Source organism: Aquila chrysaetos, chromosome 3 (genome assembly GCF_900496995.4).
Source record: "Aquila chrysaetos chrysaetos chromosome 3, bAquChr1.4, whole genome shotgun sequence".
In the NCBI taxonomy this organism is placed as follows: Eukaryota; Metazoa; Chordata; class Aves; order Accipitriformes; family Accipitridae; genus Aquila; species Aquila chrysaetos.
The window spans coordinates 77,968,161-77,996,059 of record NC_044006.1 but is presented as its reverse complement, the minus strand read 5'-3'; the positions used below and the strand labels follow the sequence as shown (position 1 = coordinate 77,996,059).

General features: G+C 45.3%; 2 protein-coding genes across 10 annotated transcripts in view; one reads left to right on the top strand and one right to left on the bottom strand.

Moving 5' to 3' along the window:
• The window catches only part of KLHL18 (kelch like family member 18), a 28,010-nt gene extending 16,156 nt beyond the window's left edge, over positions 1 to 11,854 (bottom strand). The window contains exon 1 of one of the 2 annotated variants that reach the window (XM_030010044.1): positions 11,622 to 11,854. In XM_030010044.1, coding sequence (XP_029865904.1) covers positions 11,622 to 11,780 — 159 coding nt within the window. In that variant the 5' untranslated portion in view covers positions 11,781 to 11,854. The remainder of the gene's footprint in view (positions 1 to 11,621) is intronic. The other variant, XM_030010045.2, reaches the window with a different exon arrangement.
• A 40-nt stretch (positions 11,855 to 11,894) lies between these two features.
• The window catches only part of KIF9 (kinesin family member 9), a 28,143-nt gene continuing 12,138 nt past the window's right edge, over positions 11,895 to 27,899 (top strand). For 2 of the 8 annotated variants that reach the window (XR_003922527.2, XM_030007620.2), the window contains exons 1-16: positions 11,895 to 12,004; positions 12,556 to 12,641; positions 13,987 to 14,131; positions 15,240 to 15,340; positions 15,906 to 16,071; positions 16,207 to 16,313; positions 17,116 to 17,340; positions 19,506 to 19,589; positions 19,710 to 19,802; positions 20,531 to 20,678; positions 21,533 to 21,597; positions 22,711 to 22,788; positions 24,165 to 24,233; positions 24,679 to 24,783; positions 26,190 to 26,245; positions 27,669 to 27,759. Coding sequence is in view for 5 of the 8 variants with exons in the window: in XM_030007620.2 (XP_029863480.1) it covers positions 15,245 to 15,340; positions 15,906 to 16,071; positions 16,207 to 16,313; positions 17,116 to 17,340; positions 19,506 to 19,589; positions 19,710 to 19,802; positions 20,531 to 20,678; positions 21,533 to 21,597; positions 22,711 to 22,788; positions 24,165 to 24,233; positions 24,679 to 24,783; positions 26,190 to 26,245; positions 27,669 to 27,759 (1,383 nt within the window). In the remaining 3 variants the exon portion in view is untranslated. The other 6 variants (XR_005931986.1, XM_030007622.2, XM_030007621.2 and 3 more) reach the window with 6 other exon arrangements.

Genomic DNA, 27,899 nt, shown 5'->3' with positions numbered 1-27,899 from the left:
ATCAATCTCTTCTACTAACCCAAATCCACATATAAAACATCCCAGAGGCTCTAAGACTTGAGAGCTGTGCCACAAATACCAGCAAATACTCTGCTGCTCTGTTCCCTTCTCTGCTAACTCAGTCATTAATTTATCTCATGCTTTAACTCCACCTCCTGTGCCGGCATCGAGCAGAAGGAGATGAGCACCTGAGACAGCCGAGCAGGAGCCAGACTGTGGTGGGGATAGAGGCAGGAATAAGAGGGCTTGCTTGGCAGATGAGGGCTAAGATGATGTTCCAAGAGAGAGAGAGGGAAGAAGCAGAAACGAATAAGGTAATCAAAGCAAGAGGATGGATGTTTTATAGCAGCAAGCTGGTAAGGACAAGCACAGAACTTAACAGCTCTACCGGTGCTACAGCAGCAAGTGCTGGACCACAGTACGGGCACAGCCCATGCTCCCTCAACAGGCAAAATCATCAGCAGCTTCCTTGTGGGCATGCAGTAGGACGGGGTGTATCTGGCAAAAGGAGTCGAGACTGCTAGGACTCACAAAGGAGCCCATGGTCAAAGAGGGGACTGAGCTCAAGGCCACAAGTGCTAGTCCTGTTTAAGTAACTAACATTTGCGGAGCAGGGTTCCCCACCCTGGCTTTACACAGCCTCTTGCAAGCGAGCGCAAACTCTGGCCTGGCCTCTCTAACGCAAGAGGTTTAAAAATACTTATAAAGTACACCAAGTTTAATGAGAAAAGCCCATAAGAGGAAGGAAGCGATTCAAGAACCTGTGCACCCCTGAAAGCTGACAAAACCTCACTGTGTCCATGGCTGTGGGGTTTTAATTTCCTCACTCCGCATGGCTAACCGCCAGGTCGAGCACGTGCACACACGAACAACTTTGCTTCTGTTCGTGTCTCCATGTAAGCCAGTGACCAAGGTGCTGCTCGTGAGAGAAGCAAAAGAGGTACAGGATTAAGATGGGTAAATAAGGAGCCTTGGGAGCTGAAGCTCTTTGTTTGGGACTTCTCGCTGGGGAAAGGTTTATGTATGACCAGCCGCAACCTGGTTGACCGCGATGACTAACTCGCTGCTCAGCCTGTCCACATTCCAGCCCCAAGGCTCAGAAACACCGGACCTGCTCGGCAAGCTCCGGCGCTTCCCGGCCCATTCCTACCCTGTGGATGAAGCCACTCCATCAGCCATGCCTGCAGCAGCTGCTCCTGACCCAGCCCACTGACGGGAGGAATAAACACCAGCGAAGCTAACGAAACAGGTCTCATTATTGCCATACCTTAATGCTGTATCTCTCGTGCAGTGCACGCCAGCCTAGGACGTCTGGCACAGACCTGGCAGAAGCTGCAGGAGGACTCTGGTAGCTCAGCGGCAGGACCTGGCCTGTCCTTGTTACTTCCCCAGCTCCTTGCTGCCATATGCGGAGCGAGGTCGAAGTGTTACCAGTGTCGTTTCGGAGCTGGGGGACAGACACTGCTGCTAAAGCAAGAGATACATGCCCATAGATGAAGCCTGCAGCACAAGACAGATCTGTTCCTTGGTCAAGGGCAAAGGGCTGATTAAAAACTCCAGGCTATTTTCTTTCATGCAAGATGCAATTCTTCAAAAAAAATTTTTTTTTTTTTTTTTTTTCCTGGAAATGTTTTCAACTACAGGGCAGAGGACTGCAGTGCTGGGAGTCACTGACCAGGAGCTGGTCTGGAGTACCCAGCTTCTGCAGGGAAACCCCTTCCCAGGTGTCTCAAATGTCCCAAAACACAGGAAAGCCCCATTTTTGCTTTTCACGTTTCTCTGGCTTGAAACAAGGTGAAAGAACAAGGCCTCCTATCTCTGAAATTTTGAAAGACATTGTGGTGCCTGGAAGGAAGTCAGTCCAACTGCAATACTTACTTTGGTTTAATATATCTCTTAACTACAAGACGTGTTTGGAAGAGCACTCCCATCCAGGCAGTGCAGAATGTGGTTGAGTGTGCAAGAAAAACATTTTCGTTTAATTTCATTTCCACCCAAACACAATTTGCCAAAAATCACAGCTATTCAAATGTCATTTCACCTTTTTAAAAGTAAAAAGTAGTACTAAAATTGAATAGGCACCTATTAAAATGATACACCTTCAAATGCATACAGCGATCCTCTAGTTATAACCAAAGTTAACCTTATAACTAAAGCTAATACCAATTTCAACAGCAAGGCTCTATTTACTCAAAACAAACAAGCCTACAGTGTTACCCAACATTGAGAAAAAGCCCTCTGTTTCAGAAAATAACTGTAAAGTACAAAAGCAACACTTGCTTGAAATTAATTTTTAAAATAGATTTAGCTTTAAAATGGATCTGTGTGTTGGATAGCCATCTACGCCATGGTTAAATTCACTGATTTCAGTCGCTGGGATTTATCCAGTCTGCGGTGCCCCAGGATTTCCCAAGCCTCGAAGAGCTCACCAGCACAGCTCATGATTCCCTCTCCCTGTCTGTCAAGCACAAGGTCAATCGGCGCTTCCCATGTCTTTTGCCAGTGCTGCATTTCTCCACGTGCCATCATGCTGTCACTCTGGGCAGCGATGAAGGACCATGGCATATAGACAGCCACCGGTAATGTCACCACTGAACCAGACAAATACCATCTGCAACAACCTGCCCTTATTCTTCCTAGGAGTTCAACGCTGCAGCTCCAGACTTCTGCGTCCTGCTCACAGCACGAGCCTGTTTGGGCTTTTTTTGACCTTGCCTCTCTGACAGATGCGTATATTAAACTGCATCTCCACTGCCTGCATTTCTCCCTAGGAAAGGCAGAAAGGGATCAAACCACAAGAGATCCTTTAGGCTCCAAGTCCAAATACAACAGATTTTAGCACTGTCCAACAGTCCATGCAGAACTGAAGCTTTCCACTGTGCTCCAGTTTCAGGGATGCATCACCGTGATCTCACCCCACAATGGGCTGTCACCAAATGACCTTATTATAAATAATATGCCTGCTTATTGCAAAAGCAATCTTTTATAGTCATTCAGCAAGATTCCTGCCAGGTTAATGAGAGCTGTATCATCACAGGGATGAAATACCTTGTGTCTGGGTAGCACCACCCTTCCGGCTCCAAGCCGCTCAGCAACTCCAAGGGACAGGATTGTTCCCCTGGTGCGGTACTCACCCTTCGTTAAGGAAAGGGTTTCACCTTGGGGAATGCCCCATTTAACAGATTAACTGCACCATGGATACCCTGCACAGGTAAGGCAGGGTTTGAACTAACCTGAGTTCATTTTGGTTACCTGCAGGGAGAAACCTCAGCTCCCCACGCAGGGCTGGACCTCCTGCCCGGCTCGGTCCCCATCTATGCGCAGGGTACAGCTGGACGGCGCAGATGGAGCCACGTAGTTCACAACTGCTTCCCTTGCACTGGTGCTAACGCTCGCCTGACCTCGCCGTTCAGGGAAATAAAACAGAAATAAGCTGTACAAAAACTGGGAATAATTTTCTGCTGTCATAGCAGGGGAAGGGGGAGGACTGGGACTGGCCCCTGTCAGCAGCAAGATCCACGGAGCTGTATCAGCAAAGAGCTGATCCACGCTGCGATTGCCACCAGTTGAACGGAAACTATTTCCTGGTACCGGACAAGACAAAACTTGCGGTTCCTTTTTTTTTTTTTTAAAACTTGCTCCTGTAATGATAGAGGGCCCTCAGGGAGATTTATAAATTGGGATCTCTGGTCTAGAAGCTATCATAATGTTCATACCATCAGTGCTTAACAGCAAGTCCCGAAGGAACAACTGAATTTCTTGCTGCAGGCGAAGGACAATACCTGTTTTTCCTGTAGAAATGAAAAATACTTCTGAGGATGAGCACACAGCACATGTCCCCTCAATTCATCCTTGCGTCTTCTGTTTCAAAAAGTGCTCCCTATCCCCACAGCCAAATGATCTCCCTTTCTTATGACCAAATAAATATGCTTTCCTATGCCTGATGGACTCACGCTACAGTCACGTAAGTCTAACAAGAAAGTGAAAAAGAGCTCATGCTATTCTTGCTACCATTGACAAGTTTCCCCTTGCTCAAAATCTATCACAGCCCTGCCCACTAATTCCAGAAGTACCAGCAGAACATAAAAAAAATACAGAAAAATCTTTGTCTGGTTGCGAAAAAAACCATTTTGTCCTCACTAAGTGTGGCTGGCAGGGACGGACTGCTCAGTTCCTGTTTTGATTCTACAGAGCAGCTCATACTTGGCCACGCAGCCTTTGGAACTGGCTGCCCTTTCCATCCGTATTCAAGAGTTGTCTCAAATCTTCCTTTTTATTTTATTTTTATATTCATATACTGCTGCATACACCCCAGGACTGAGGTGTCCAGAGGGCAGGATGCCACCAACCCAGAGAGCTGGCATCTCCGACAGCGGCAGCTCCCTGCTGGCAGCAGGATTTTATTGCCTACCTAGTGTCATGGGGCAAACTGCCCAGAAATGTCTGTAAGCTGGGATGTCACTCAGTATTTGGACTCCCTTGCTCTGTGTCATCACGAGACGTGCGTCTAAACCAGTCTCGGTTGAGGATTTCAGCTTTCAGCTGAAGGTGAAAGCCCTCATTTGCAAGAATAGACTGTTTAGGAGCAATACCCACGATGTTAGAGAAATCAGGTGCTCCTGTTGAGTTAAAGACAAATCAGTGCATTTATCTTTTGCTTTCTGAGCCTGGAGTTCAGGACTATTCTCCAGGCACAAATGAAATCACTACAAACTTAATCATATCCACATCACCAAGCCAGAATTAGCTATTTATACAAGCACCAAAAAGAGAAATACCCCAGGAACTCCACATCAGTAAGCTCACTGGGAAGAGGCTTGAGGATAAGCCCTTCAGGTAGGACTGTCATCCCTTTCATAGTCTGAGCAAAACACCTTGCCTTTCAGAAGATTTCCACCTTTATGCAAGGATGCGCTATTTTACAATATGTAATTTTAGGTGCCTTTATTTTAAGGCAAAAAAAATACTGTTTAGCAGAAACAAGAACAGAACCGCTGCTTGCAAAGCATCCTTTCTGACCACAAATATCACAGAACTCCCTTTCAACATGTTCTCTAACTGGGTAATAAGAGACATGCTCTCCCTTACACTCCCACGTCCACAAAATGTTAACAAGTTCCAGAGTACAATGAAGCTTTCTCCATAGAAAAATGGTGTAGGTGTAATAAAGGCATCTATTGTTTTCACGACATCATACCCTGCATAGCTGAGAAGTCTCTCGAGTTCTCTGCTGCAAGGATCTTCTCAACCCCCCCCCCCATCTTTCCTGACATGACATTGGCATTCAAGTCACAGAGAGGCCATAGTAGAAATTAAGTTAGTGTCCAAGCCATCGTAGCAAAGTTTTGCTAGGCAGAAGATAATGGAACAGCAAAGTTTAAGAAATCTTGTATCAAAATTCAGGCATTGAAATAAATACCCTTCCTCCCCACCCACCCCTTCCCACCCAAATAGTAGCTGGATGAGACGTGAAAGAGTTTTGATCAAACTCGGCATGTGCAAAACCAAGAGATTGATGCCGTTAAGTCAGGCATCCTTGTAGTCTAGGCTAACTAGAGTCCTGCTGGTATAATGGTAACTAATTGCTTTGAACGAGAAAAGACATCCCTTTTGCATGTACAACAAACACACGTTCCCAGATAATTCACTTCCAGCTCAGAGGAGCTGAATAGCTTTGCTGGACCCCAGTCCCTCCACTTCCCATGGGGACAGGGGAAAGGAAGCATCCCAGGGAATCACCTCCTGCTCCTAACTGGACAAGAAATACCTGCCAGTGCCCCTGCCAGGCACCAGGTTAAATACCCAGGTTGCTGAAGCCCACCTGAAACTGTGGGACAACTTTTGCTTTAAGGAAAGCAAATAAAAACCAGTGCAAGTGGGTTTGGAAGTCAGACAGTAAGGCCTTTTTGCCATGCTCAAAGAAACAGACTAAAAAGCTTAGTGCAGAAATGTGCGGTTTCTCCTAACGCTTCAGGTTTAATGTCTTCATAAAGCACTAAAAATACTCGTCTTTTACATAAGGGGAACAGCAGTGACGCTAGCTGAGACCTCGGGTGAAAACCCAAGTCCAATCGTAATCCAAAGTAGCTCGCTACTGCTGTATGACAAGATTTAAATAAGGTCCTTAACCTAAAGGTCTCACATGCATAACAGATTATCTGTTTTCTAAATCCATCGGCTCCTCAAATAAAAAGATATTCCCTCTCCCACCAAGCTCATTCTCCTTAAAGATCTCACAAACATGCTCACACATCTGCAGAGCAGCCAGGCACAGGGTTTTCAAGGACCTTGCTGAAATTACGCACGCAGCCTAAGCTGTCTGGAATTCCACTTATCTGCCATGGCGGGACAAAGGGAGGCTCCTCCACCTCTGCGTCTGCTTGGCAGCAGCAGCTCTCTCGGGTGCATCTGCCTGAGTCTGGGGGGTTTCGAGTTAACAGTCTGCTTTGGAAAAACTGTGATTAGAAGGGGAGAAAAGCCAACAGGACTATCACCTGTCAGTCCAATTCGGATTGTACATGAAACAAATAATATAACCTCTCCACAGCTTGGAAGTATTTTAACTTGCTTGGAAGTATTTTAACTTGCCAGGCTTGCATTATTTTTTAAAGAGACTTTTCTAATTAGTCTTGGAGTTAGTCATGGAAATATGGCATTCGAGCGATTCAAAACCAAACAAGGAGCAGCAACAATAAGAAGAGCTCACATTAACTTCGCTCTTTGAGGATTCAGAAAGGCACAAACCTTCTCTCTTTTGACTGAGGTTTAGCCAAGATTGCTGGAGGTGCCAGCCTGGCACTCGGTTCTCTGGCTCCGACTGCAGCAAGCAGGAGCTATAAACCCCCCAAATTTATCAATGAAGAAATAGGACAAGTATTGCTTCCCTGTTTTATGGAGCGGTGCAGTCCACAGGCTTCCAGCAAGCTGCTGATGTGTCCCCAGAGAGCACTTGTACCGTGGCCTAAAGCAGAGATGCAAACTCCAGAAAACAAAGCTACCCAAGCAGCTTTCACCTCAAGAGGATATTTGTCTTCAAAACACAATGCTCAGGAAGAACACAAACACGGAGTAGCTTCTTTTCTACAATTAAAAAGCAGATCAGGATCTCCAGATCAGGGAATAACACCCCCAAATACGTGCACTCGTCAGTGAACTGACATTTTTCACATTTTTGCAGCATTTATTTGTGAGCTCTAAAATGCTTTGAGAACACAGACACATAGAAAAAAAGACTGCAAATCCACTGTAAAATAAGTGGGAAGGGTTCTGCTGTGCTATTGTGCACAGGAAACCAAAGCAATGAGGGCCCAAATCTTTAATGCAGAGCTTTTCTCATCCAGTGAGCTTAGTAAGAAGCTAATGAATTTCTACCAATAAGGTAAAATCAACGGCAGTGCTGATAGTAGAAATAACTGAAGACTCCCAGCTCATTTTTAGACAGAAAGCGATGCTAAGGGTGAAATGCTCTTGGGAAGAAAGAGCTCCGGGGAGAAGCGGAGTAGTGCCTGGACTGGAGGATGACAGCACTGCAAACGAGGAAGCCAGAAAACAACCCAAAAGTCTCCTAATATGAAGACAGCCTGAAAGAAAAGGCTTTATATCCAGTTTCTGGGGGAAAACAGGTGGACGCAGAAATCAAACCTCACTGATTTAATCTGAAAAACCCAGCTGTCAGTAACTGCAAAAACATCTGACCCATAGTAGGTGGCACCCAGAGGAGATCTCCTTACACCAGGTTCTGCTCCATAGCCAGAGATGCTAAGCTCATTAAATTTGAACCCATCCCTCGCACGTATATAAATTTTGCCACTCACAGCCCATTTCAAGCCTGAGGAATCTGGACAATTCAAACTTCAGTCCATCACTGGAAACCCCAGTTTGGTTCCAGATGCAGGGTATGGAGAGGTGCATGGAGAACAGCTGCTTCTCTGCTGGTTTTGCAGGACGCCCTGATTTCAGGGTCTACTATCACACCTCAAAGTGTAGAGTCCAAAACTGAAAACTGGTCAGGTTAAACTGGCAAACAGGTTTTGTTGTTTTTGTTTTTTTTTTAACCAGACAAGGCCACGCTGAGACACAACCTAGCAATCCGGAGAGAAGAAAGCAGTAGCATAAATTTGGCTTTAGTAAGCAAAAATCCTACTTTCACCAAAGGAAAATGAACTAACCACAGAATAAGGTGTGCCTCCTTGCTACCCTCCTCCCTCCAGTTTATTCACATTTGTTTCTACCAAACCATCCTAAAATTACTCTTTAAGTAAACACTTCAGAGTCGCTAAAGGGAGATTGAAAGGACAGATGCCTGTGATGGAACATCTTCAAGAGGAGCTCTGACCTGCAGCTATTTAAGAGACAGGAATAGAAAAGGACTTTTCAAATCTGTAGGCTCGACCATCCGTGCAGGAAAGGAGCTTTGGCTCTCGATGAACACATCCTAAGCTGCTGGAAAGACACGCAGCTCACTTACTGCCCCGTGAAACTTCGTTTTCACATGGACAATCAGGAGAAGCAGTGACAGGTTTCCCTAAGCTGAGTTTGAATAATCGGAGCTCCAAGGGAGCCAGTCAAATCAGCACTTCTTGCTTTTAATCGCATCTAAACCCAGCTGCTGTACGCTGCTGAGGCAGCACCGTCTCCCGCAGAGCAGCATGAACTGCAGCAAGACAGTTTCTGAGAAAGGAGAACAAATTCTGCCCCTCCTATTTACTGAATGAATGCTTGCCTGGCTTTACGAGGGGAATAATTAAAACAAACAAACGAGAGTACCGACACTTCCTAACAATTTTAGGCCTGTTTGTACAGCAAACATTTCTGTGGGCCAGGAGAATCATTTACAGCCATTGACCCCAACCACGATATCGGTAAAGAGGCCACTAAAAACCTGAACTGCGCTGCAACAACGCTGCTTGCTCCTGTTTCAGCCATGAGCCTGAATGCTGGTCATATCAGGAGGAATCCAACTTCTGGCCCAAAGTGGTGTTTGGCAGCTTTTTTTCTTTATAGATGTGACAGCCTAAAAGCACTAGGATTGAAAAAAAGGGCAACAAACTCACTTCAGTGATGCGACACACATCAGGACACACTATGGTTTCCTTTGGGTATGGACTTTCAATGCTTCTCGGTGCTTTTGCTACCTTCATTTTGGTTAAGAAGTATTCAAACGCCATCCCTGCTAAACAACTCACTTCGCAGGCTTCTTCTGCATGGCACTGGATTTACAGCTTCACCAATGCATGCGGAAAGTGTTCCTGAGCAAGGTCAAGGAAGAGCATGTTTTGCGTCAGCTGTGTTCAAGGTGGCTAACTGATTCAAAGCCACCTCCAAAGTCCAGCTAAGAAAAATTACTTCTTAAACATTCAGCAGCTGGAGAAGACACCCTGTACTGAACAACGGGGAGGAAAGGTTTGGCTTGGATTCAGCAGGCTGCATTAATTCAATCGCCATGGGACACATGGGCACTGAGAAATCTGATGTCAAGAGGCAGAAGCGGCAAACAGGTGGGATATTTTGACATGGTGACTCAATACAACAAGAGGAATCAAAGAACGAAGCACTTTGGGTACTGAGGCTGCGTGTCTACGAGGGAAAGCTGGACTGTTTGAACTAACATGGAAACACACTGTCAGCCCTCTGCCAAATGAATTGGTCGTTGCTGGGATCTCTCTTCAGTATAATAAAGAATTAACCAGGCAGCGGAGAAAGTTAAGACTCATTTTAAGAATGACAGAGACATCTTTCTTAATATATTTTCAACCTTTGTAGGGATGAAAGGCTCTGCACTCTCCCCACATAGCAACAGTCCCTGGAAGAGAAAATAATAAAAGGAAAAAAGAAAGCAGGGCCAACATGGTACCCTCATCCATAAAGCTGCCCAGCATCGTCAGGGCACTCATTCTGACGGCTGGACTGGAGAGCTCCTTCAGCCCTCAAGACTTTAAAAGTTTTCCCACTCTGCCACAGAAGATGTACAAAGTGAGATAAGCAAGATGTAAAAAGCACTTTGCTTGCTGTGGTAAATCTACAGGGATGGAAACTTATTCAGAAGAGTTTTGCAGAACAATGGTCAGGCATTTATTCGAGATAAGGCCGGGGTCATATACCTCGTCGCTATTGTCTCCCTCCAGACCGTGCAGAGCAGCCCAACTCCAGCAACAGGACCCACAGCTGGTTCACTACCGTGATTCCAGAGCTGTGGGACTCGCAGGACCTGAGAATCTTCTTCTGCAACACGAAGCCACCTCAATAATACAAAATTTAATTCTAATAAAACGGTGCTCTCCATCACAAACCAGTTTTGTCACAGAATTCCCCCAGGGATACGTTACAGACTATCGCAAATTCCACGTCTTAGAAGGTACAACCTCCGCCAAGGAGGATCAGTGCACAGCCATGCTCTTCACAATGAGCATTTCACCCTGCGAAGCAGTCCCTCTTTCTGGGAGGCTACAGCTGATCTACAGGGATGAAGCAGCCCTGCATAGCCCAGGGGTGCACCCCAATCACGCGTCCTGCGGTCTCCACAACAGGCACAACCCTTGCCAGCTCCCTCTTCGGCAGCGGGAGGTAGGTGAAAAGTTTCAGCATGAGTAGGCTGGGAAACACCTTCACGTTTAATTAAACTTCAGTGTTAATTCTGGAATGACTCAACCGATCCTAGGAGTTGCATGTCGCACCCACCCCACAACAAACTCCTCTGCCCGTGAGCTCCCGGTCTGAAGGACTCCAGCATCTCCTGCCTGGCGCTAGCCACGGGCCACCCTCAAAGCCTTCCAGCCAACCCCCCAGACCCAGGCACACAATCCTGAGGATTTACCAAGGTTATAGATTATTTCTTTGATGTAAGAAAGTGGATGTTTGTAAAAGATAGAGGTTTCTTAGGGAAAAGGACTCTTCTCCCATGGGTTGGAGCAGAGGTTGGTCCATAAACCTGCACCAACCCCATCCACAGCGTCACCTCCCAAACCACTCCTCAGTGCCGGGACCAGCACTGAAATGTGGCAGGGGGTCTGGGGTGCCCCGTTTTCTCCCAAAACAAGACATTTTATTGAATCACCCTGCCTGGCTGCTGGAAAAACCACAACGGTCCCAAGGGAGATGGAGGCTCCATCTCCCACCCCGTTCCCCGGGCTGAGGCACAGCGTCGGGGTGTCACCGGCACGTCCCTGCGCCCACCCTGGCCTGGAGGTGCTCGGCACCCCCCTCACCCCCAAGGGACCCTCACAGAGCCCCCCCACCCCACCCCCCAGGGCTGGGGAGGCCCAACACCCCCTTACACCCCACTGAGGGGGCTGGGGGGGGGGGTGTCTTAACACCGCCCTTCTCCACTGCCAAAAACCATGGGGAGGGGGGACCCTCAGCTCCCCCGTCTCCCCAGCAAAGGGGCTGGGGGGGCCCTCAGCTCCTCCCTTATCCCCCACCAAAGGGGCCCCCCAGTCCCCCCCCCCCCCCAAAGGGACCCTCACCTCCCTGCCTTGTCCCCTCACCAAAGGCACCCGAGGGGACCCCAGCTCCCTCCTTCTCCCAGGCAAAGGGACCGGAGGGTCCCTCACCATCCCCTCAGGGATCGGGGGGTCCCTCAGCCTCCCCCCCCCCCCCCCCCCCGGGGCCGGGCCGGGCCGCACCTTGAGGGTCACATCGCAGAGCTTGCCCTGCCGCCGGATCTCGCCCATCACGCCGTAGCCGCGGCTGGGCAAATCGCCCACCGAGAAATGAACCAAGTCCTCAGGGTCCAGCTCCGGCTCGGCCACCGCCGCCGCCGCCGTCGTCGTCGTCTCCAGCATCTTCCCGACCGCTCCCGCCGCTCCCCGCCTCGCTTCGCCTCCCCCGCGCCTTGTCCCCGCCCGGCCACCGTAACGCGGCCCTCACACACACACACCCCCCACTTCCGCCTCCCTCCGCTTCCGGGAGAGACCGGAAGAGGTGGGTGCCATGGCAACGGCGTACACAGCCCCCGCCGGCCGCCGCGGCTTCTCCTCGCCCGGGCCCGGTTGAGGAGGGGACGCAGGTAGGTGAGGGGTGGGGGCTGCTCCCGGGGGTCGACCCCTCCTCAGGGCCTTGTCGTCAGCCGTCTCCTCGGGCCGTGGTGTCCCCACAGGCCGCATCAGCCCCGCAGGCTTAGTGCCCCTCCTCCAGGTCTCGTCCCCCCCCCCCCCGGCAAAGCCTCGCCTCCTGCCCCCCAGGCTTTGTCCCCCTCCTCCACGCTTCGTCGTCCCCCCCCCGGCAAGGCCTCGCCTTCTGCCCCCCAGGCTTTGTCCCCCTCACTCAGGCGATGTCTCCGTTGGCCTTGCTCTCCCTCTCGCCATCCCCCAGCCTCTCCTCCTCAAGACCTTGTGTCCCCACCATCTCCACCCCCCTACCCCCCCAGGTCTAATAAAACATGGATGTCCTTGTCCCCACAGCCCCCGCCTCGGCCCCAGCTCCCTCTCAAGTCACCTCCTTTGCCCTCCTCTCCAGCAAGCAGGGCTGTGGGCATGGCTGTCCACGGCACTCCCTCTGTTGCCTGTTATCTCAGCCATCTTCATGCCCTCATCCCACCTCTACTGTCATCTCTCCTAGGCCCCCGTTATTGGTGCAGCCGTGTCACCAGCCGCCTCGCATCCCACACTGTCTGGCTGGTTTGCAGTCAGCTGGGAAGGCAGAAGGTAATTTGGGGCTCTTCTCTCTCCCGTTCTCCTTGGGGCAGAGGTGGCCCCAGGCGTGCAGATGGCCTGGGTGCTGAGGCAGAACTGGGCTTTTGATGTTGAACTGGCTGGATTCAATGCTGAAAGCATCACTGGAGTTTTAATTCTAGGGACAGCCTCATGGTCACCACCTCAAAAGCAGCTTTGCCTCTCCAGTGTTTAGATTTGGCCCAGGCTTTTGTCCATCTGTGGTGGATAAGCTTAGGTCTCTCAGAAAACTGCACTTCACTGCTCTGGGTACACATTTCTGTGCCAATCAGCCCCAAAATCCCCATCTAAAATTTCCCTTTGGCATTAATCTTTGTGTAGGCACGTTGGTGTCTGCCTCCATTGCAGAGATAACTGTGTTTCCATTAATTCTGAGCGTAAATAGTCTGTTAGTCTTGAGACTAACTAATCAGGGAGTCCTGCTGGCTTCAGCTGCTGTGTAAGGAGGGACCAAGGAACATGGGTTTGGCACCTTGTCATAAAGAGCTTCAAAACCAACGGCCCAAGTTGTGAATTGTGATTTGCTTTGCTTGCTTGGTTTATGTTACGGGTGCTGAATGATGAGCAAAGGTAACAGCAAGTCTCACTCTTGTCCTTTCAACATTTCCTGTTTGAACCAGGGGCGGATGATTTAGCGGTGAAACAGCCAGAAACGTTTTTGGTTAGCTGACCAGTAAACGTGTAGGTTTTTTCATAGTGCTTCAATAAAAATTCCACTGCAGACAAAAAAACCCTACAATTACTAATCAGATTGGTTGGATGCTTGGGGTATTGCTAATGAGCTGGAGAGCTTTTGGTCTCTACGCTGTTGGTTAAGAGTCTGCCAGAGAGGTGTTTCCCGGTTTCCTTCCCGTCTTCTAACGTTAGTAAATACGCCCAGGACTAATTTGCTTTTGTCCTAACATCGAACAATGGGCATTGTTGCAGTGAGGAAAATTCCACTCATTTGGAATTTGTTCTGTCTCTCTCTGATTCATATTAGAGTTTTTGCCTAAAATTTTCCCCTGCTCCTTCTTCCTGCTGTGCTTCTTGCTGTAGCTTTGAAGAAATAAGGCACATGCCCCTCCAGCACCGGGTTGTATTTGCGTAGCAGAGTTTTGTGATCTCTAACAATCCCAATAACCAGATAAGTAGCATTTTCACGCTGGTTACCAACTTTAAAACTCCATGTCTGTTTCCATTTCGCTTGTACCTGTGCTGCTCCTGCCTTTATTTACGCAGCGCTGGCAAATATTTTGGCAGCTTTTTGTGTGTGTCACTTAGAGCCGATCCTTATGGTGACGTCTGTGCACTTCTTTATCACCGTGCTTTTTCACAGATCATTTATTTGAAGACAGTTGCCGATGCTGAAGAGATTATGGTCGCGGTAACCTAGCTCTATTTTGGATTCTACAGTGGGCATTGTGTTGGCATCGCTGCGGTAGTCAAGGAAAAGGACACGGCGCCCACGGTACCTTTACCAGGTAGTCATTCAAATGGTCACCTCTGTTTTAAATAAAGAGAAGTCTTGGTTCAACTCACATGTCTATGTTTCTTTTTAAAGGAGTCACAGCAGATAAGGTGAATAAAAATACTTAGTATACAAGGGATACAAAGATCTAGTCCGAAATTAGAAGTTGTCACTAGATATTACACAACTATTGGGCACAGGCTGTCTGTAGGAAACAGCCGAGAGAAAACACAGGATCTGCATGTTCCAGGGATTTAAAAATACTCAGTCCATGTTTCTTAGATGGGGCTTTAGCAGCTGGATGTATCCTCTGAGCCCTCCTCTGGTGGATTTTAGCCAGCAAATCCTCTAGCTTTGCCAGATATTGACAGCCGCTTACTGAACTTGCATTGACCAGAAGAGCAACACAAGAATTTCACCAGGAGTTGTCAGGCACGTGACTTTTTTTCTTCTGGAAACTTTAAGATCAGGTGTTCATTAGGAAGTTTAAAATATTTTTGCGTATCAGTATAAAGAAGAGGTTACAAAGATATGAGAAATGCATATTCAATACAGACTGTAAACAAGGTAATTGCTGCTCAGAGCATTGGAAATGTTGGCATACCAATGGGCTGCACGGTCCTTTGCAGTGCTGTTGAGTTCCTTCAGGCTTGGTTTCACCTATACCACGTCTTACTCAAAGCCTCAGAAGCTTGAAACACAGTTCTGGATGAGCTGACCTTACAAAATGAGTCTGTGTGTGCCTTCACACACAGAAAACACTAGACAAAGGAAAATCCATCTCGTATTCCTGCAATTGTTTTGCTTTGCAAGGCTAAGAGGAAGAAAAGCTTGTGGTGTCAAACACTAATGTGCCTGATACACAAGAGGAAATCATGATCGGTAAGACCCTTCTCTTTTTACATGCTCAGTTTTCTGAGCAGAACAACGCTGCAAAGAATTTTCAGCAACTGTTTGCCCACAGTTGCTTTTAATAAAGAGTAGAAAGTGCAGCTGAACATTTGTCAACGCTGTATTTTTAAACTTGACTACTCTGTAGCTTGCCTTTTCATGACAAATAACATTTAATTTCATTTTAGGGAGTGCAACATTGTTGATTTTTCCCTTTTTTCCCTCTCTAGTTAGAATGGATGCAGTAGAAAAGAGAGTCCATACATTTGTGCGAGTCAAGCCAACAGCTAATTTTGCTCAAGATATGATCAAGTTTGGGCCAGACAACAAGGTAGGAAAAAAGAGATTGCAAGTGTGAAAGATTTGGAATTTGATTTCATTTTTGCCCACAGAAATGCAGAATTCTTCCATTCCTTAAGGCCATGCATAACTTTTTGGTGCATGTTGATTCATGTGTTCCTGCATGCTGTGCTTCTCTGTGCTGACAGTAGCTCGTGGTTTTGTATCAGCAAGCATGACTATGGAAAACATACTTCTTGTGGTACAGTCACTGGAGAAGATCCTCAAAAGGACTGGGACTCTGACTGTTCCTTGAGGAGTTCCTAGTGGTAACCACCATTTCAGCCTAAGAGGTCTCCCTGTGGTACAGTCTATTTCTATCCCCCCTTATGAAATCAGGCACGTCACTGAAAGGTAAACAGATGAGCTTAGCCACATTTCCTTTTTTAAAAGTATCTATTACCAGAAAATACCATCAAGATCAGTAAACCAATATTATTATTTGTGCTCTGTTTTCTACTTACCTCCAGGTCTTCAGTGGGTATTTTTTTTCAGACAATAACTGCTGAAACTCTTAATGGCTATCAAAGTTATCTTCGTCTCTTTTTGGGTTTCAGACCATAGATATATACATCAAAAAAGATGCCAAGAAAGGAGTTGTGAATAACAGGCAGACTGACTGGTCCTTTAGACTGGATGGCGTCCTTCACAATACCTCCCAGGAACTGGCTTATGAGACTGTGGCTAAGAAATTGGTGTCTGAAGCTTTAATTGGCTATAATGGTAATTTGTTGCTATTTTTATTATTTTGACAATAAGTGTAGATTCGATCTGAGGGAGAGATCCTTTTGATGTTCCATCTGAGAAATGCAGACGGTCCCTCCTAAGTTTATTCTTTTGCTTTTGAATCTTTTCTAGGCACGATAATGTGCTATGGGCAAACGGGGGCTGGTAAAACTTACACGATGACGGGAGCAACTGCCGAGTACAAGCATCGAGGAATCATACCCCGAGCTATACAGCAGGTACTGGATTTGAGTGGGAAAAGAGGCTGGAAGAAATCACAAGGTCATCTCTTGTACCAGCTCTTGCTGATACTCATAAAAGTGTTTTAAGACAGTGAATGTGTTTTATGTTTATCTCCACTGGTCCTTTTTTTTTGCTTCATTTTATCTAAGTAATGATCATTAAAGAAGTAAAGGAGGCTGTAAAACATAGTTACTTTGTACCTTCGTTTTACTACACCGTGACCTTGTGCACTGATAATGGCGACATTTCAGAGCATTGGGATGGTGTTGGCTTGAAACATGCTGATTTGTCGGTCCCGTTGCTGCATAGACACGTCCCTGTCCAGAGGCACAAGTCTACCACTGCTCTGAGGGGGCAGGTCTGTTTATCTTTAGGCAGCGATACTGCAGAATGCTCTCCACTCCCACAAAGACAACTGACATGCTCGGTGTGCGGCTGACACAACACATACAACCTGAAACAAAGATGGGAGGAATTCTGTAGTTCTGCTTTACTGTCAATTGCAGAGGTTGTTCCTGTTTAATCTTACCAGCTCACATAAAGTACATGCTGCTTCCCAAATGTAAGCAGGCCTTCAAAATTGTTGTTTTCAAAGCTATCATTTTGCAAAATCATTAAAACCGTTGACTTAGCCCTGTCAGCCCTCAGACAACCACAGTTCAGAATTAGCTACGTGTACACAGATGCACTTGTAGCTGCACAGAAAGTTATAAATAGCTTCTCTGGAAAGCCATAAATAGCTAATAATTCTGTTTGTGAGCTAGCACTGCCACTGAAAAACTCTTTGTCTTTGTATAGGTCTTCAAAGCAACTGCACATTCTGTTGATCCGTTCATCACTGTCCGAATATCCTACCTGGAAATCTACAATGAGACCTTGTTTGACCTTCTGTCCACCATGACCAGCAATGGGACCAGTGACATGCAGATGGCTGTAGTGGATTGCCCACAGGGTGTTTATGTGAAGGGCTTATCTATACATTCAGTTAGTCACGAGGAAGATGCTCTAAATCTCCTTTTTGAGGCAAGAAAAAACAAATATTACACTTCATCTGATTGTTATATTTATTGGCTTAGCTGAGGGAGGAGGCGGTAAAGCAGGAGGTTTGTGTCCAGGATGGCTGCAGGGAGGTTCAGGCCTCTTTGTTCTCTTTATTGTGGATAAAAGACCTGGTAACTCTTTGTAGTCCTGTTCTTGCAAGGAAAATGTCCCTGGCACAGAGATTCTGGAAGATCTCTGTGGAGAAACCCTGTTTTTAGTGTACACCAGAGCAAGTCAAGCAGTGGAGGAAATATGTTGAGGTGAGACCACAGAACATAGTAGTGTTGGAGATTCCAGGCAGCACCAAAATAGCGAAGGCAGCTGGAGAATCTACCTTCATTTCAAAAGCCTTGTCTGAAATACCAGCCACCTCACCGACCCCTTCAGCCGACTGAGATCCCAGACAGCCAAAAAGACTTGTTTTCATTACCCTGGTTATCACATAAGGGTGTCAGTGAGTGACTTAGTACAAAGTGTAGAATATTTGGGGATCCTTTTAGACGCAACAGCTGACCGACACTGGAATTTCTTCCTGAAAAACACGCCTGCCTGTCCTAGCTATGTCAATGCTCCAAGAAAAAAGAGTCTTACCAGCAACATCTTTGGCAGATAGGTTGGGATGGTCATGGCATAGGTACCGTTAGTCAGATTTTATGGCAGGGACTTTCACACAGTGGGTTGGATTTGTGAAGGGAGTTTGCTTACTTATGTCTGCATCTTTCTTTTACTTGTGTGTACTTTAGTTCATAAGGAAAACATGAATAAATAATTGGTTCTGTATGCAGGAAGTGTATTCTTACCAGGAGCCATCTGGTGTCCTTAAAATCTTTCACTTGCCATTTTAATAATGGGACTGTGTTGTCCTAAGCTAGCCTCTGTGATTTGCAGGAGCTCCCATTTTCTTTTTAACGAGTAGAAGGATGATGATAATGCAGCTTAACTTGAGATCTGTTGACAGAAGAAGTACAAGGGATGCCTGGGGATCCATTCAGGTCCTTAGATGAGTTCTGCCTGTGGTTCTAGGTTCACAGAGAAAGCTCCAGGATTTGAGGAGGCTGCCCACTATGCTGTGACTCTTCATCTGTGGAGTGGGGCTGATAGTATTTACCTAGAGATCTTCACCTTCATCCTTGCTCTAAGATTTATACTCCCTAGTGTGGAGCCAGTCACTGACCTTCCAGCTCTCAAAGGTCATTGTCCTTTGAGACCCAGGCAGACCAGTCAGCTGTGAAACCTGTTGACAAGTGCACTTTATGCTGTAGAGCCTTCCATTTCCTTTTCTGCCTTGCCAGCCTGGCAGCACAGCTCTATGATAGACTGGTGCTCCTAACAAGCAGTTGCAACATCATTTTCGATGTTGCTTTCTTTTCCTGTAAGTAGGCATTACAAATTTGTGGCTATCATTTCTGTGTGAGTTTTCTATGACATTTAAAGCTTGGGGAGCTCTTTGGTTTTCTAGTCATCAAGAAACTGAAACAGCTGGGGAGGTATTGCCTCTGAACAAGGCTTGCCTGACTGTTCCTCAAAAAGCCACAGTTCTGTGACCTGAGCCTTGAAAGTGGAAATGCAGATAATGTGGTCTCTGGTAAAAGGCATTATTACAGTAAACAGTGACCTTTACCAACTGCACCATGAAATGCTTTGAGGGGTCTTTGAGTAAGAAAGCAAGGCAAATACGGTGAGCTCCTTCTCTGACTGCTCTAACCAAGTGGTTGGTGTTACGGGCTCTGCAGAGTGAGGATTGAACCACTGTTTATTTAGAATCATAGAATTACAGAATCATAGAATCATTTAAGTTGGAAAAGACCTTCAAGATCATTGAGTCCAACCATCAACCATGCCCACTAAACCATGTCCTGAAGTACCCTGTCTACTCGCTTTTTGAATACCTCCAGGGATGGTGACTCAACCACTTCCCTGGGCAGCCTATTCCAATGTCTGACAACCCTCTCAGTAAAAAAATTTTTCCTAACATCTAACCTAAATCTCCCTTGCCTCAACTTGAGGCCATTTCCTGTCATCCCATCTCCAGCCACCTGACAGAAGAGACCAGCACCCACAACTAACTGTGTGGATTTCTGATTTCCCTTTATTCTACAAATGCAAAAGTTTAAAAACACTGTCCTGAATTTTGACTTCATTTGCAGGGTGAGACCAACAGAATGATAGCAGAGCACACACTGAATAAAAATTCATCCAGATCCCATTGCATCTTTACTATTTATATTGAGGTAAGAGCTCCAGCAGTTTTTCTAGGGACTCAGATGGCTGATGATCTTTACATGTCTGTTTTTTACTGTATTTCAGTTTTGTCTACCGTTAAGTACAGTTTATATTCTTTTCTCCCTCAGTCTCGTTTCAGAGTTTTCTCAGATGTCAAATGCATTAACTCTAAAATCAACTTAATAGATCTGGCAGGCTCAGAGAGACTGAGCAAGACCGGAGTAAGTAATGGAGGAAATATTTCAGTGAAGAGTCTAGTAATCAACATGGTGGAGGTGAAATTCTGGGTTTTCCCCACAACAGAATTCAACCTGTGATAAGTAGGAGGGACTGTGACAAATTGTAAGTCACATTAACACATCAGAGGGTGCTCAGTTGTTTGCAGCTGCTGTGTATCGTTTCTAAGTCCACATGTATATGACTCCCACCCTGGATGTGCCTTCCAACCTAACCCACATTCAGTTAGTTAATTTGAGTTAATTTCTCCATGAAAGAAAGGGCTAGAGCCATCAACTATTAAGACAAAGGACCTCTGATTTTCCTCTTCATTCTCTGAGTGACAGTGCAAATCCCCCACTCCTGGTCACAGCAGGCAAACCCTTGAAACTTTCTTAGAGCATTAGGGCTCAACAGCTGAAAGCTCCTCAGGTCCCATGTGACATTCTGTATTGATCAGAATAGAAATCGCATCAGCCCGGTGACAAATATATAATTTACCCTTTGGGAAGGAAAGCCAGTGGTCCTTGTAGACTTGTAATGAAAACCTGACGTCTCTAAAAACTTGTTTTCTGACTGAAGAAAGCTCTAGATCACAAATTTATTGGGTCTGAATTAGATCCTTACCCTCACAGTCAAGTGGAGATGTACCCTCAGTAAGGAATATGCTCTCTTCTGCGGTTTGGCCAGAAACATGTGTTGTGGAAGCTTTGCCTTTTGATCTTCATTACAGTCTGAAGGACAGGTTCTGAAAGAAGCCACGTACATCAACAAGTCTCTGTCATTCCTTGAGCAAATCATCATTGCCTTGGCCGATCCTAAGAGGGACCACATCCCCTTCCGTCAGAGCAAGCTCACTCACGTTCTCAAGGACTCACTAGGTAAGAGCTGTGCATTACAACAGCCCCAAATAGTTCCTAGAAAACAATGTTGTTTCAGTGAGCATATTAAGTCCTAAGGCCATAACATACAAACACATGGAACTCATCATCGTTCTCAGGATGTCTGTTTTTCCTCATCAAATAAAACAGCAGGCGCAGGAGACAGTACAAAGCCCACACTGATCAAGCCAGTAGAAATTAACGAAACCTTTGTTAGAATACTTTAAAAAACTACCACCAAAAAAAACCCCAACCCAGCATGTTACAAGCCTTTTTAGATGCTCCTGCTTTAGGATCAGACTACAGATGATAAACACAAAGCCGTGGTGCATTGTGAATCCACAGGAAAGGCTTATGCTCTTGGAATACAGGCTGGAGACATGGGAGGAGAAAGCAGCTGAAAACAGGCTGTAGACATTTGTGTGGAGTAACCGAAGTCATCAGAAATAAGAGTGATGTTTGAGGCATTCCAAGCACAAGTCTTGCGTTGCTTTTAGGAAAGGCAGTGACTATGTCCTGCCAGGTTCCCCACTATTAGATTTAGGCCAAGGGCTTTTAAAATCCTCTGCTCCAGTTTTCCTGATTTCAGGCTTTCACAGTTTGTATTCCCATCCATCTTACTGCATCATTGCCACATGAGAAACACATTTTACCTTTATTCTTAAGTCATTCTGTGCCACTGTGTTTCTGTACCCATGGGAACTTTAGAAGGACAGTTAGAAACTGGCTGTGTTCTTTGTTGCTTCTTTTTCTCTATTTTAGTCAGCACATAATATAATACATTCCAGAAAAGGAAACAATAAAAACCCCCAAATTATATTCTTTGCTTTTTTTTTCTTTTAAAATTTTCCCAGGGGGAAACTGTAATACTGTCCTAGTGGCAAATATCTGTGGGGAAGCTGTGCATGTGGAAGAGACTGTAAGTTGAACTGATTTCTGCAGAATTAAAGTCTTGTTCCTGCTACTGTTGCGATTGGCCATAGCTCGGTTTCAAGAATAGTCTCTGGAGGGCCATGGCAGAAGTCCCAGAGAAACATCCTGCCTAATTCATCAGAAACATTGGATAGCTCATCTTATCTCAAAGGCTCAGAAAACAGATTGCTCTGCCAATCTGCTTTGTGATGCAAACAGACGAGTGGTAACTGGCCCGGGGGAAAATGAGAGCCTGAAATAGAGCAGGCACAAGCAGCTAAAATCTGAGCACACTGGATAGTGTTAATTATTACTGTTGGTTCAACTCTATGAATGTGTTTGAATGGTACATTCAAAGAAGAAGGCAAAATGAGGTCAATGGAATCGCACCAGTTCACATCAGAGCCGAGCTGGCTTTCTGCTGGTTCAGGAATCAGGAGTAACCTCCTAACAGTAAGGTTTCTTAACCTGTGAAATAATGAAATTGTTGAAAGTCTCACTGTGTGAACTGGATCAACTTAACTACATCTGTAACACAGAGAACAGAATCACTCTCCTCTTTGCCAAGAAAGTTTTAGGTAGCAAAAAAATGTAAACACAGACACCTGTAAGGCAGTTGTCTTCAAGGCAGTGTTGTTTTTATCATCTCCTCCTTGTGTTCTGATAGCATCTAGAAACTTGTAATATTACTGAGAAGACAGCTGCTATACCTTGCATCAAGAAAAGGATTTTCAGGCTGCAGGGGCTTACTCTCAAGATACCGCAGTTGCAGGAATTAAGGTTGAAGGCCATTGATGTGTGATTTGGAGTTTTTAGGGTCTAAGTGTTATTTTGATTAGAAATGGGAGTGGGTATTTTTGAGGTCGCAGCTCTGGTACAAAGAGCTGTCCGCCTGCAGAACAGAGAAGACAAAGACATCCTCTGAAGCTGGCTAATTACATAGAAGCCAGTGAGCACTAGAGGATACGCTCTTGGGATGAGATATTCTATACTGCTCCCTGCAGTTAAATAGCTGTTGTATTTCTGTGTTCTGGGATCCCATATGATTAAGTAGTAACAGATTCTGAAAATTATATCCTTGCCAATATCTCTTTCAGTTACTTAAGCTCATGTTTTTCAGTTGTCTTCTCTTCGTTTTGCTACCAGAATGAAATGGATCACAACAGAGCCAGTCCTTAATGAGACATATGACCGAGAGGTATGTAGAGAAGGGGAATGGAAGAAGGCATATTTTCTCAGGTTCATTAATATTTAGGGTAATGACCTTAAAAAACAGAGGGAAATTCGGTAGCTTAATGAATTACCACTCATCAGCCAAGCTGACACTTGCTAAATTTAGGTATATGATAAAATGGATTAGTAAGAAACTTTTTTTCATTGGTATTTAATTACAGTTTCCTTGAATATGCTAGAGGGTACAGTCATGCACATGGTCACATCTTCCCTGACACGTGGTAATTCTTTCAACTGCATGCATATGAGCCCTTAATTTTTCTGATAAGATTCACCTCTTAACAGAGATATTATGTTGTGGACTGCTCCCCTGGTATGTGGGGAAATCATCTCCAGTCCTACCTGCAGCTTTAGACAGCATTATCCCTGTTGCTGCTGGTAACATAACATTTTTGCCACAATTACAAAACTTGTTTAAACAAGGAAATAATTTAAAGGAAGCGATCATAGTATTTTAGATGTCCCGAGTGCACTTTCACAGCTGAAACAGAGCTGGCAGCAGTAAATGCTCTATGAATTACTGATAGCTCAGAGAACAAGTTTAGAGTTATCTGATCTGTAACACATGTGGTGTGTGTGAGAGCCCTGCTGTATTTCATGGTCCGATCTCATTGGCAAGCAGAGATGTTTCTCTGGGGAGTTTCCTCCAACAGCTTCCAGAAGAAGCTGTACAACAGACTGTCTTTTCCTCTTCAGTCCCTTCCATTTTTGTTGAGATGTGTGGAGTAGAAAAGCGTAGCCGAAAAAGTAACGTTTAAGGAAGCTACTGTGCTTTGATGCTCAAGAAGTCGCTTGAAAAGCAGCTCAGTAGCCAATTCTCACTCAATCCCAAGGAGATTTGTGTACCCACACCTTTCTGGAAAGATATTCTAAATAGTGAATGCTTGAAGATATTCCACGTTATGGAGAAATTCAATCAAATACACCACAGGAGACTCCCTCCTCTATTAAAGTTAATGTCAGAACTCAATAAGGGTCAGAGTGGAAACCTGCATACTTTTTTGCTTTCAAGATAATATCTCATAGTCCGGAACCTGATGACCCCTACAGTATCAGATCAGGAAAGCATCAAATTAAAAAACAGGTGGCCCTTCTTTTATGGCTTAGGCTGACTCTGCAGGCAGTACACCCAGGACACAACAGAAGCTGTCCTGTTGGAAGTTAATCAAAGACAAAGTGATTTCCAGACCCACTACTTCACTGATGCAAACCTGACAGCAAACCCTGGGGGAGCTGGTACACAGCTGTGATGTTCTCTGGCAGCCAGTTTAATGCTGCTTTTCAGCATTTTTTTCTCCAATAGCATTTAGTCATTTGCTCACCCTTTTGTTTTCTGGCTAGGGGACAGTGAAGGCTTTGGAGAAGGAGATTATTCTTCTGAAGCAGGAACTGGCCATGCATGACAGCTTGGTAAGGAATAGGCTGCAACGTCTTACACGGGACCTAGTTAAGGCTTTGTCATGATCTTTGTTTTGCAGTGGGATCAGTTAACTCAGTGTCCAGTGTGATCGTATTCTTCCTTCTGCTTTCAGCACTGTCTTTGGGGTTTAGGCAAAGTTCTGAAGATCCCATGCAGTGAGACTGTGTTGTAGCTTCAGTCCCCAACCACTGTAGATGCTTTTTTCAGAATCTTGAAGGCCTCCTCTTGTTTGATTGAAATGTGAAGAGGAATGCATTGCTTTCAGTCTGCTCCCAAGTCCCATGTCCTGTCAACTCAGATGATGAGAAGTCGCAGTCAGAAGTTAAACATAAGGCTTCCTTGGGCACAGTAGAGCAATGTCAAGTGTTCGCCACACTAGTACTTGCTCAGCTTTTTGTAATTCATGGATACTCAGTTGTTCACCTTTTTTCTTAGGTAAATCGTTCTTTCGTGACTTATGACCCTCTGACTGACATCCAGATAGCAGGGATTAAGTCTCAAGTCCATAAATACCTAAAAGGAGCCATTGATGAAATTGATGTAAGTAGCTTTCTAGTGGAGAAGGACTTAAATACTGATTCCATCCCATTTTACTCCAAGACGGAAGTAATGAAAATGTCTTCTGAAGAGGCTGTCTTTAACCCCCAAAGCGCTACAGAATTGTAATTTAATTTTTTTTGCATGTTAAGGACTGTCTCCTTGTTTTTATTCCATTTTTGCTTTTTTGGAAGCTTGAGACTTCTCCTCAGTCCCGAAACCCTTTGAATTGGTTTATTTGGAACTTCTTTAAAGAATTAATGTCAAAATTTTGCCCTGCCAAAATCAGACTAAATCTTTGCAAGGTGTGTTGCCAAAATATGTCCAGTCTCTTACAGACAGGTTTATTAGGGCAGGGTCTCTCAACTTGAAACTACCTGTTGACTGCAAAATGATTGCAAAACAAAACAGCAAAAGTCCTGCGTACAGAAATATTCTTGTGTGGACAAACTGGAAAACAAACAAAATATAAGGAAATGGAAGTCATAAATTCACAGTCAGAGTTACTATAACGTTTTGTTTGGTTCTGAACGGAAGCCAGTGTGACAACAGTGCAGAAGTTGCTGGAAGACTGTTTTCCAAACAGTTAGATAACCCTTTAGTTTAAACAAAACACTTGAGACACTCCCTCTCATTTAATGTAATCATTATCTTCTCTCAGAGTCCCTGTTCTCTCCCTCCAGCAGGCAGGAGTGGAGCAGAATAAAGGCTTACGTGAAGGTGTGTTTTACCTGGCCTGCAAAATGTGATGTGGGTGGGTGTGGAGCAGGGAAGGTAGAGAAGGACTAAGGAGTTTCACACAGGGAAGGATGGCACTGAAGAATCTTTTAGAGAGAGGGTTGAGAACAGAGATAGTGCATTTCATCGCTTGGTCCAGTCTTCTGGACTACGGGAGAGCTGAGTGCAGATTCCTGCTCAGCTGCAGACTGCCCATTACTTATCTGTCCGTGCCTCTGCTCATCATCTCCTAAACAGCGACAGTAGTATGGCTCGACTGCACTGATTTGTTATCATGGGTAAGAGGGCTAAAGATAGTGCTCTGGCAGTTCCAAGTACTCGGGCAGTCTTGGGCAGCAGTGAAAAGAGAAGTAGCATCATAATCCACAAAGTCAGTAGTTTCCATCTATGTCGTTTGCAAAATTATTGTAAATAATTCATTAATTTGATGGCTGTGCGCTCCATGGAATTTACCACAGTCTTTCCTTTTGCTTTAAAAATTGCCTCAGAGCGAGCAATGTATCCACCTCCAGGCTGACTCTCAAGTGCAGGATAAAGGTAACTCTCCTTGAGTGTGGATACCTAGCAAGTGGAAAGCAGAGCTCTCACAATCTGAAATATTTCAATTGGTACAGCTGACCACAGCATAGAAATGCTTATCTGTATCTTCACTGCATACATCTTTTCCTCAGATAGTGAACATCAGGCAAGTCCGGGAGGTATTTAAGCAGTTCAAACTGATTGTAAGGTAAGATATCCAAGGTCAATGCATTTCACAGTAAGGTTTAGAAATTTGACCAAGCTTTTGTCTGTGATATCACACACTGAGACATCGGTGAAGAATCATTATGAAGTACAGGGAATAACTTGTAACTGAAAACACAATTTTGGACAAATTCTGCTGGCTTTTGCACAAGAAGACTATTGCCTCTAACCTTCCAGTGCTCGTAAGTCACATGCAAAGGCCCTTGATGGTAAACTTCACTGGTTAAAGTCTGCTTGGCAAACATACCATCACCAAGCATAAACTGTGCAGGATCCCTAGTCATGGAGTGTACCTCCATAGTGCGAGGCAGTCTGCAAACAGATCAAAAGAAAAATGAAACTCTGTAGGATGAGATGATATGAACTGGTGTAACCACACCAGCATCTAAAAGTCATCAGATTTACTTTTTCTTTTTAGAGATCATGGCAAAGGAAGGTCATAAAGCAACTTGGAGGAACATGATAAGAGGGCTCTGTGGCTATTTCCAAGGAGGTGCTCTCTGATGTGTGGTGTGGGATGGGAGACAGCGTGAAAGTGGCTATTCGAAAATGTCAGCAATGGATGATGAAAGTTGTTTTTTAGGCTGAAGGAGGGAAGGTAAATGACAGGCTGGAAAAAAATCCTAAAAATGCGGACAAGCAGCTTCCATGTCATGAAATAGAAAACAAAGAAGAATAAGAGTATTAGGGCAACCGACCCACTCCCTGCCCCACCAACCTTTGCAGCAATGGTCTGGCTAGGCAGTAGAGGTTGCTACTCACAAGAGTGACATTGGGATATTGCTGTAGAAAATCTGCCTGCCCTTGAGAAACTTGTGTGAAGACAAGTGTCTGTGGTACATCATCAGACTGGGCAGTCAGGCATTGCTGGGACCCAAGACCAAAATGGGTTTCATGGTAAAATTTTGCCTGATTTTTTTTTTAACTTGGGACTCCTTTTATTGTTCTGAAACAGTGGGCTTTACTCTTTTTTAACTTGCAGGTTCTCTAACAATTTTCATTCTCATATAGTGTATTTAAGCCTACTGACAATGCTTTACTCCTTCCCTTTCAGTGAAAAAATCACTCAGTTTGAAAATCACTAGGTTAAAGTAAGGTGATGGAACTGGACAAAGGTAATATTATTTGATCTGGACCATTAAAAGGTTATGTAAAAATAGCCATCAAAAAGCTTCCATGTCTAAGACGCCTAAGGGGACATCATAGAAAAAGAAAGGAAGAGGAGAATGGAAAAAGGTTGCAATGGTTATGGGGAAGAAAAGGAGCAGCAAGGTGGGGTGTTTGGGAATAAGATCATGGGTAAAAGATGGGTTTCTTTGGAAATCTGATATTGGCAGATATTACAGGTTTTGACATACAAATAGTCCTCCTTGAACACAATGGTAAGGGGCTGTTTTCTACCCTAGTCAACAGGAGCGTGAAGTGGAGGCCAGATTACGAAGCAAGTATGCTCTGATAGACAAAAATGACTTTGCTGCTGTTGCTGCTGTTCAGAAGGTAATGCCTGGTGCTTCAGCCTGGCCCAGAATCTATCTTAGAATTGGCTTCTCTGCTGCTGAACCTTGAATCGCCTCAAGTTCTCAACTTTTCCCCACTGAAATCTGAAGCTCAGAAATGTTAATGGGATGAGTGGGTCA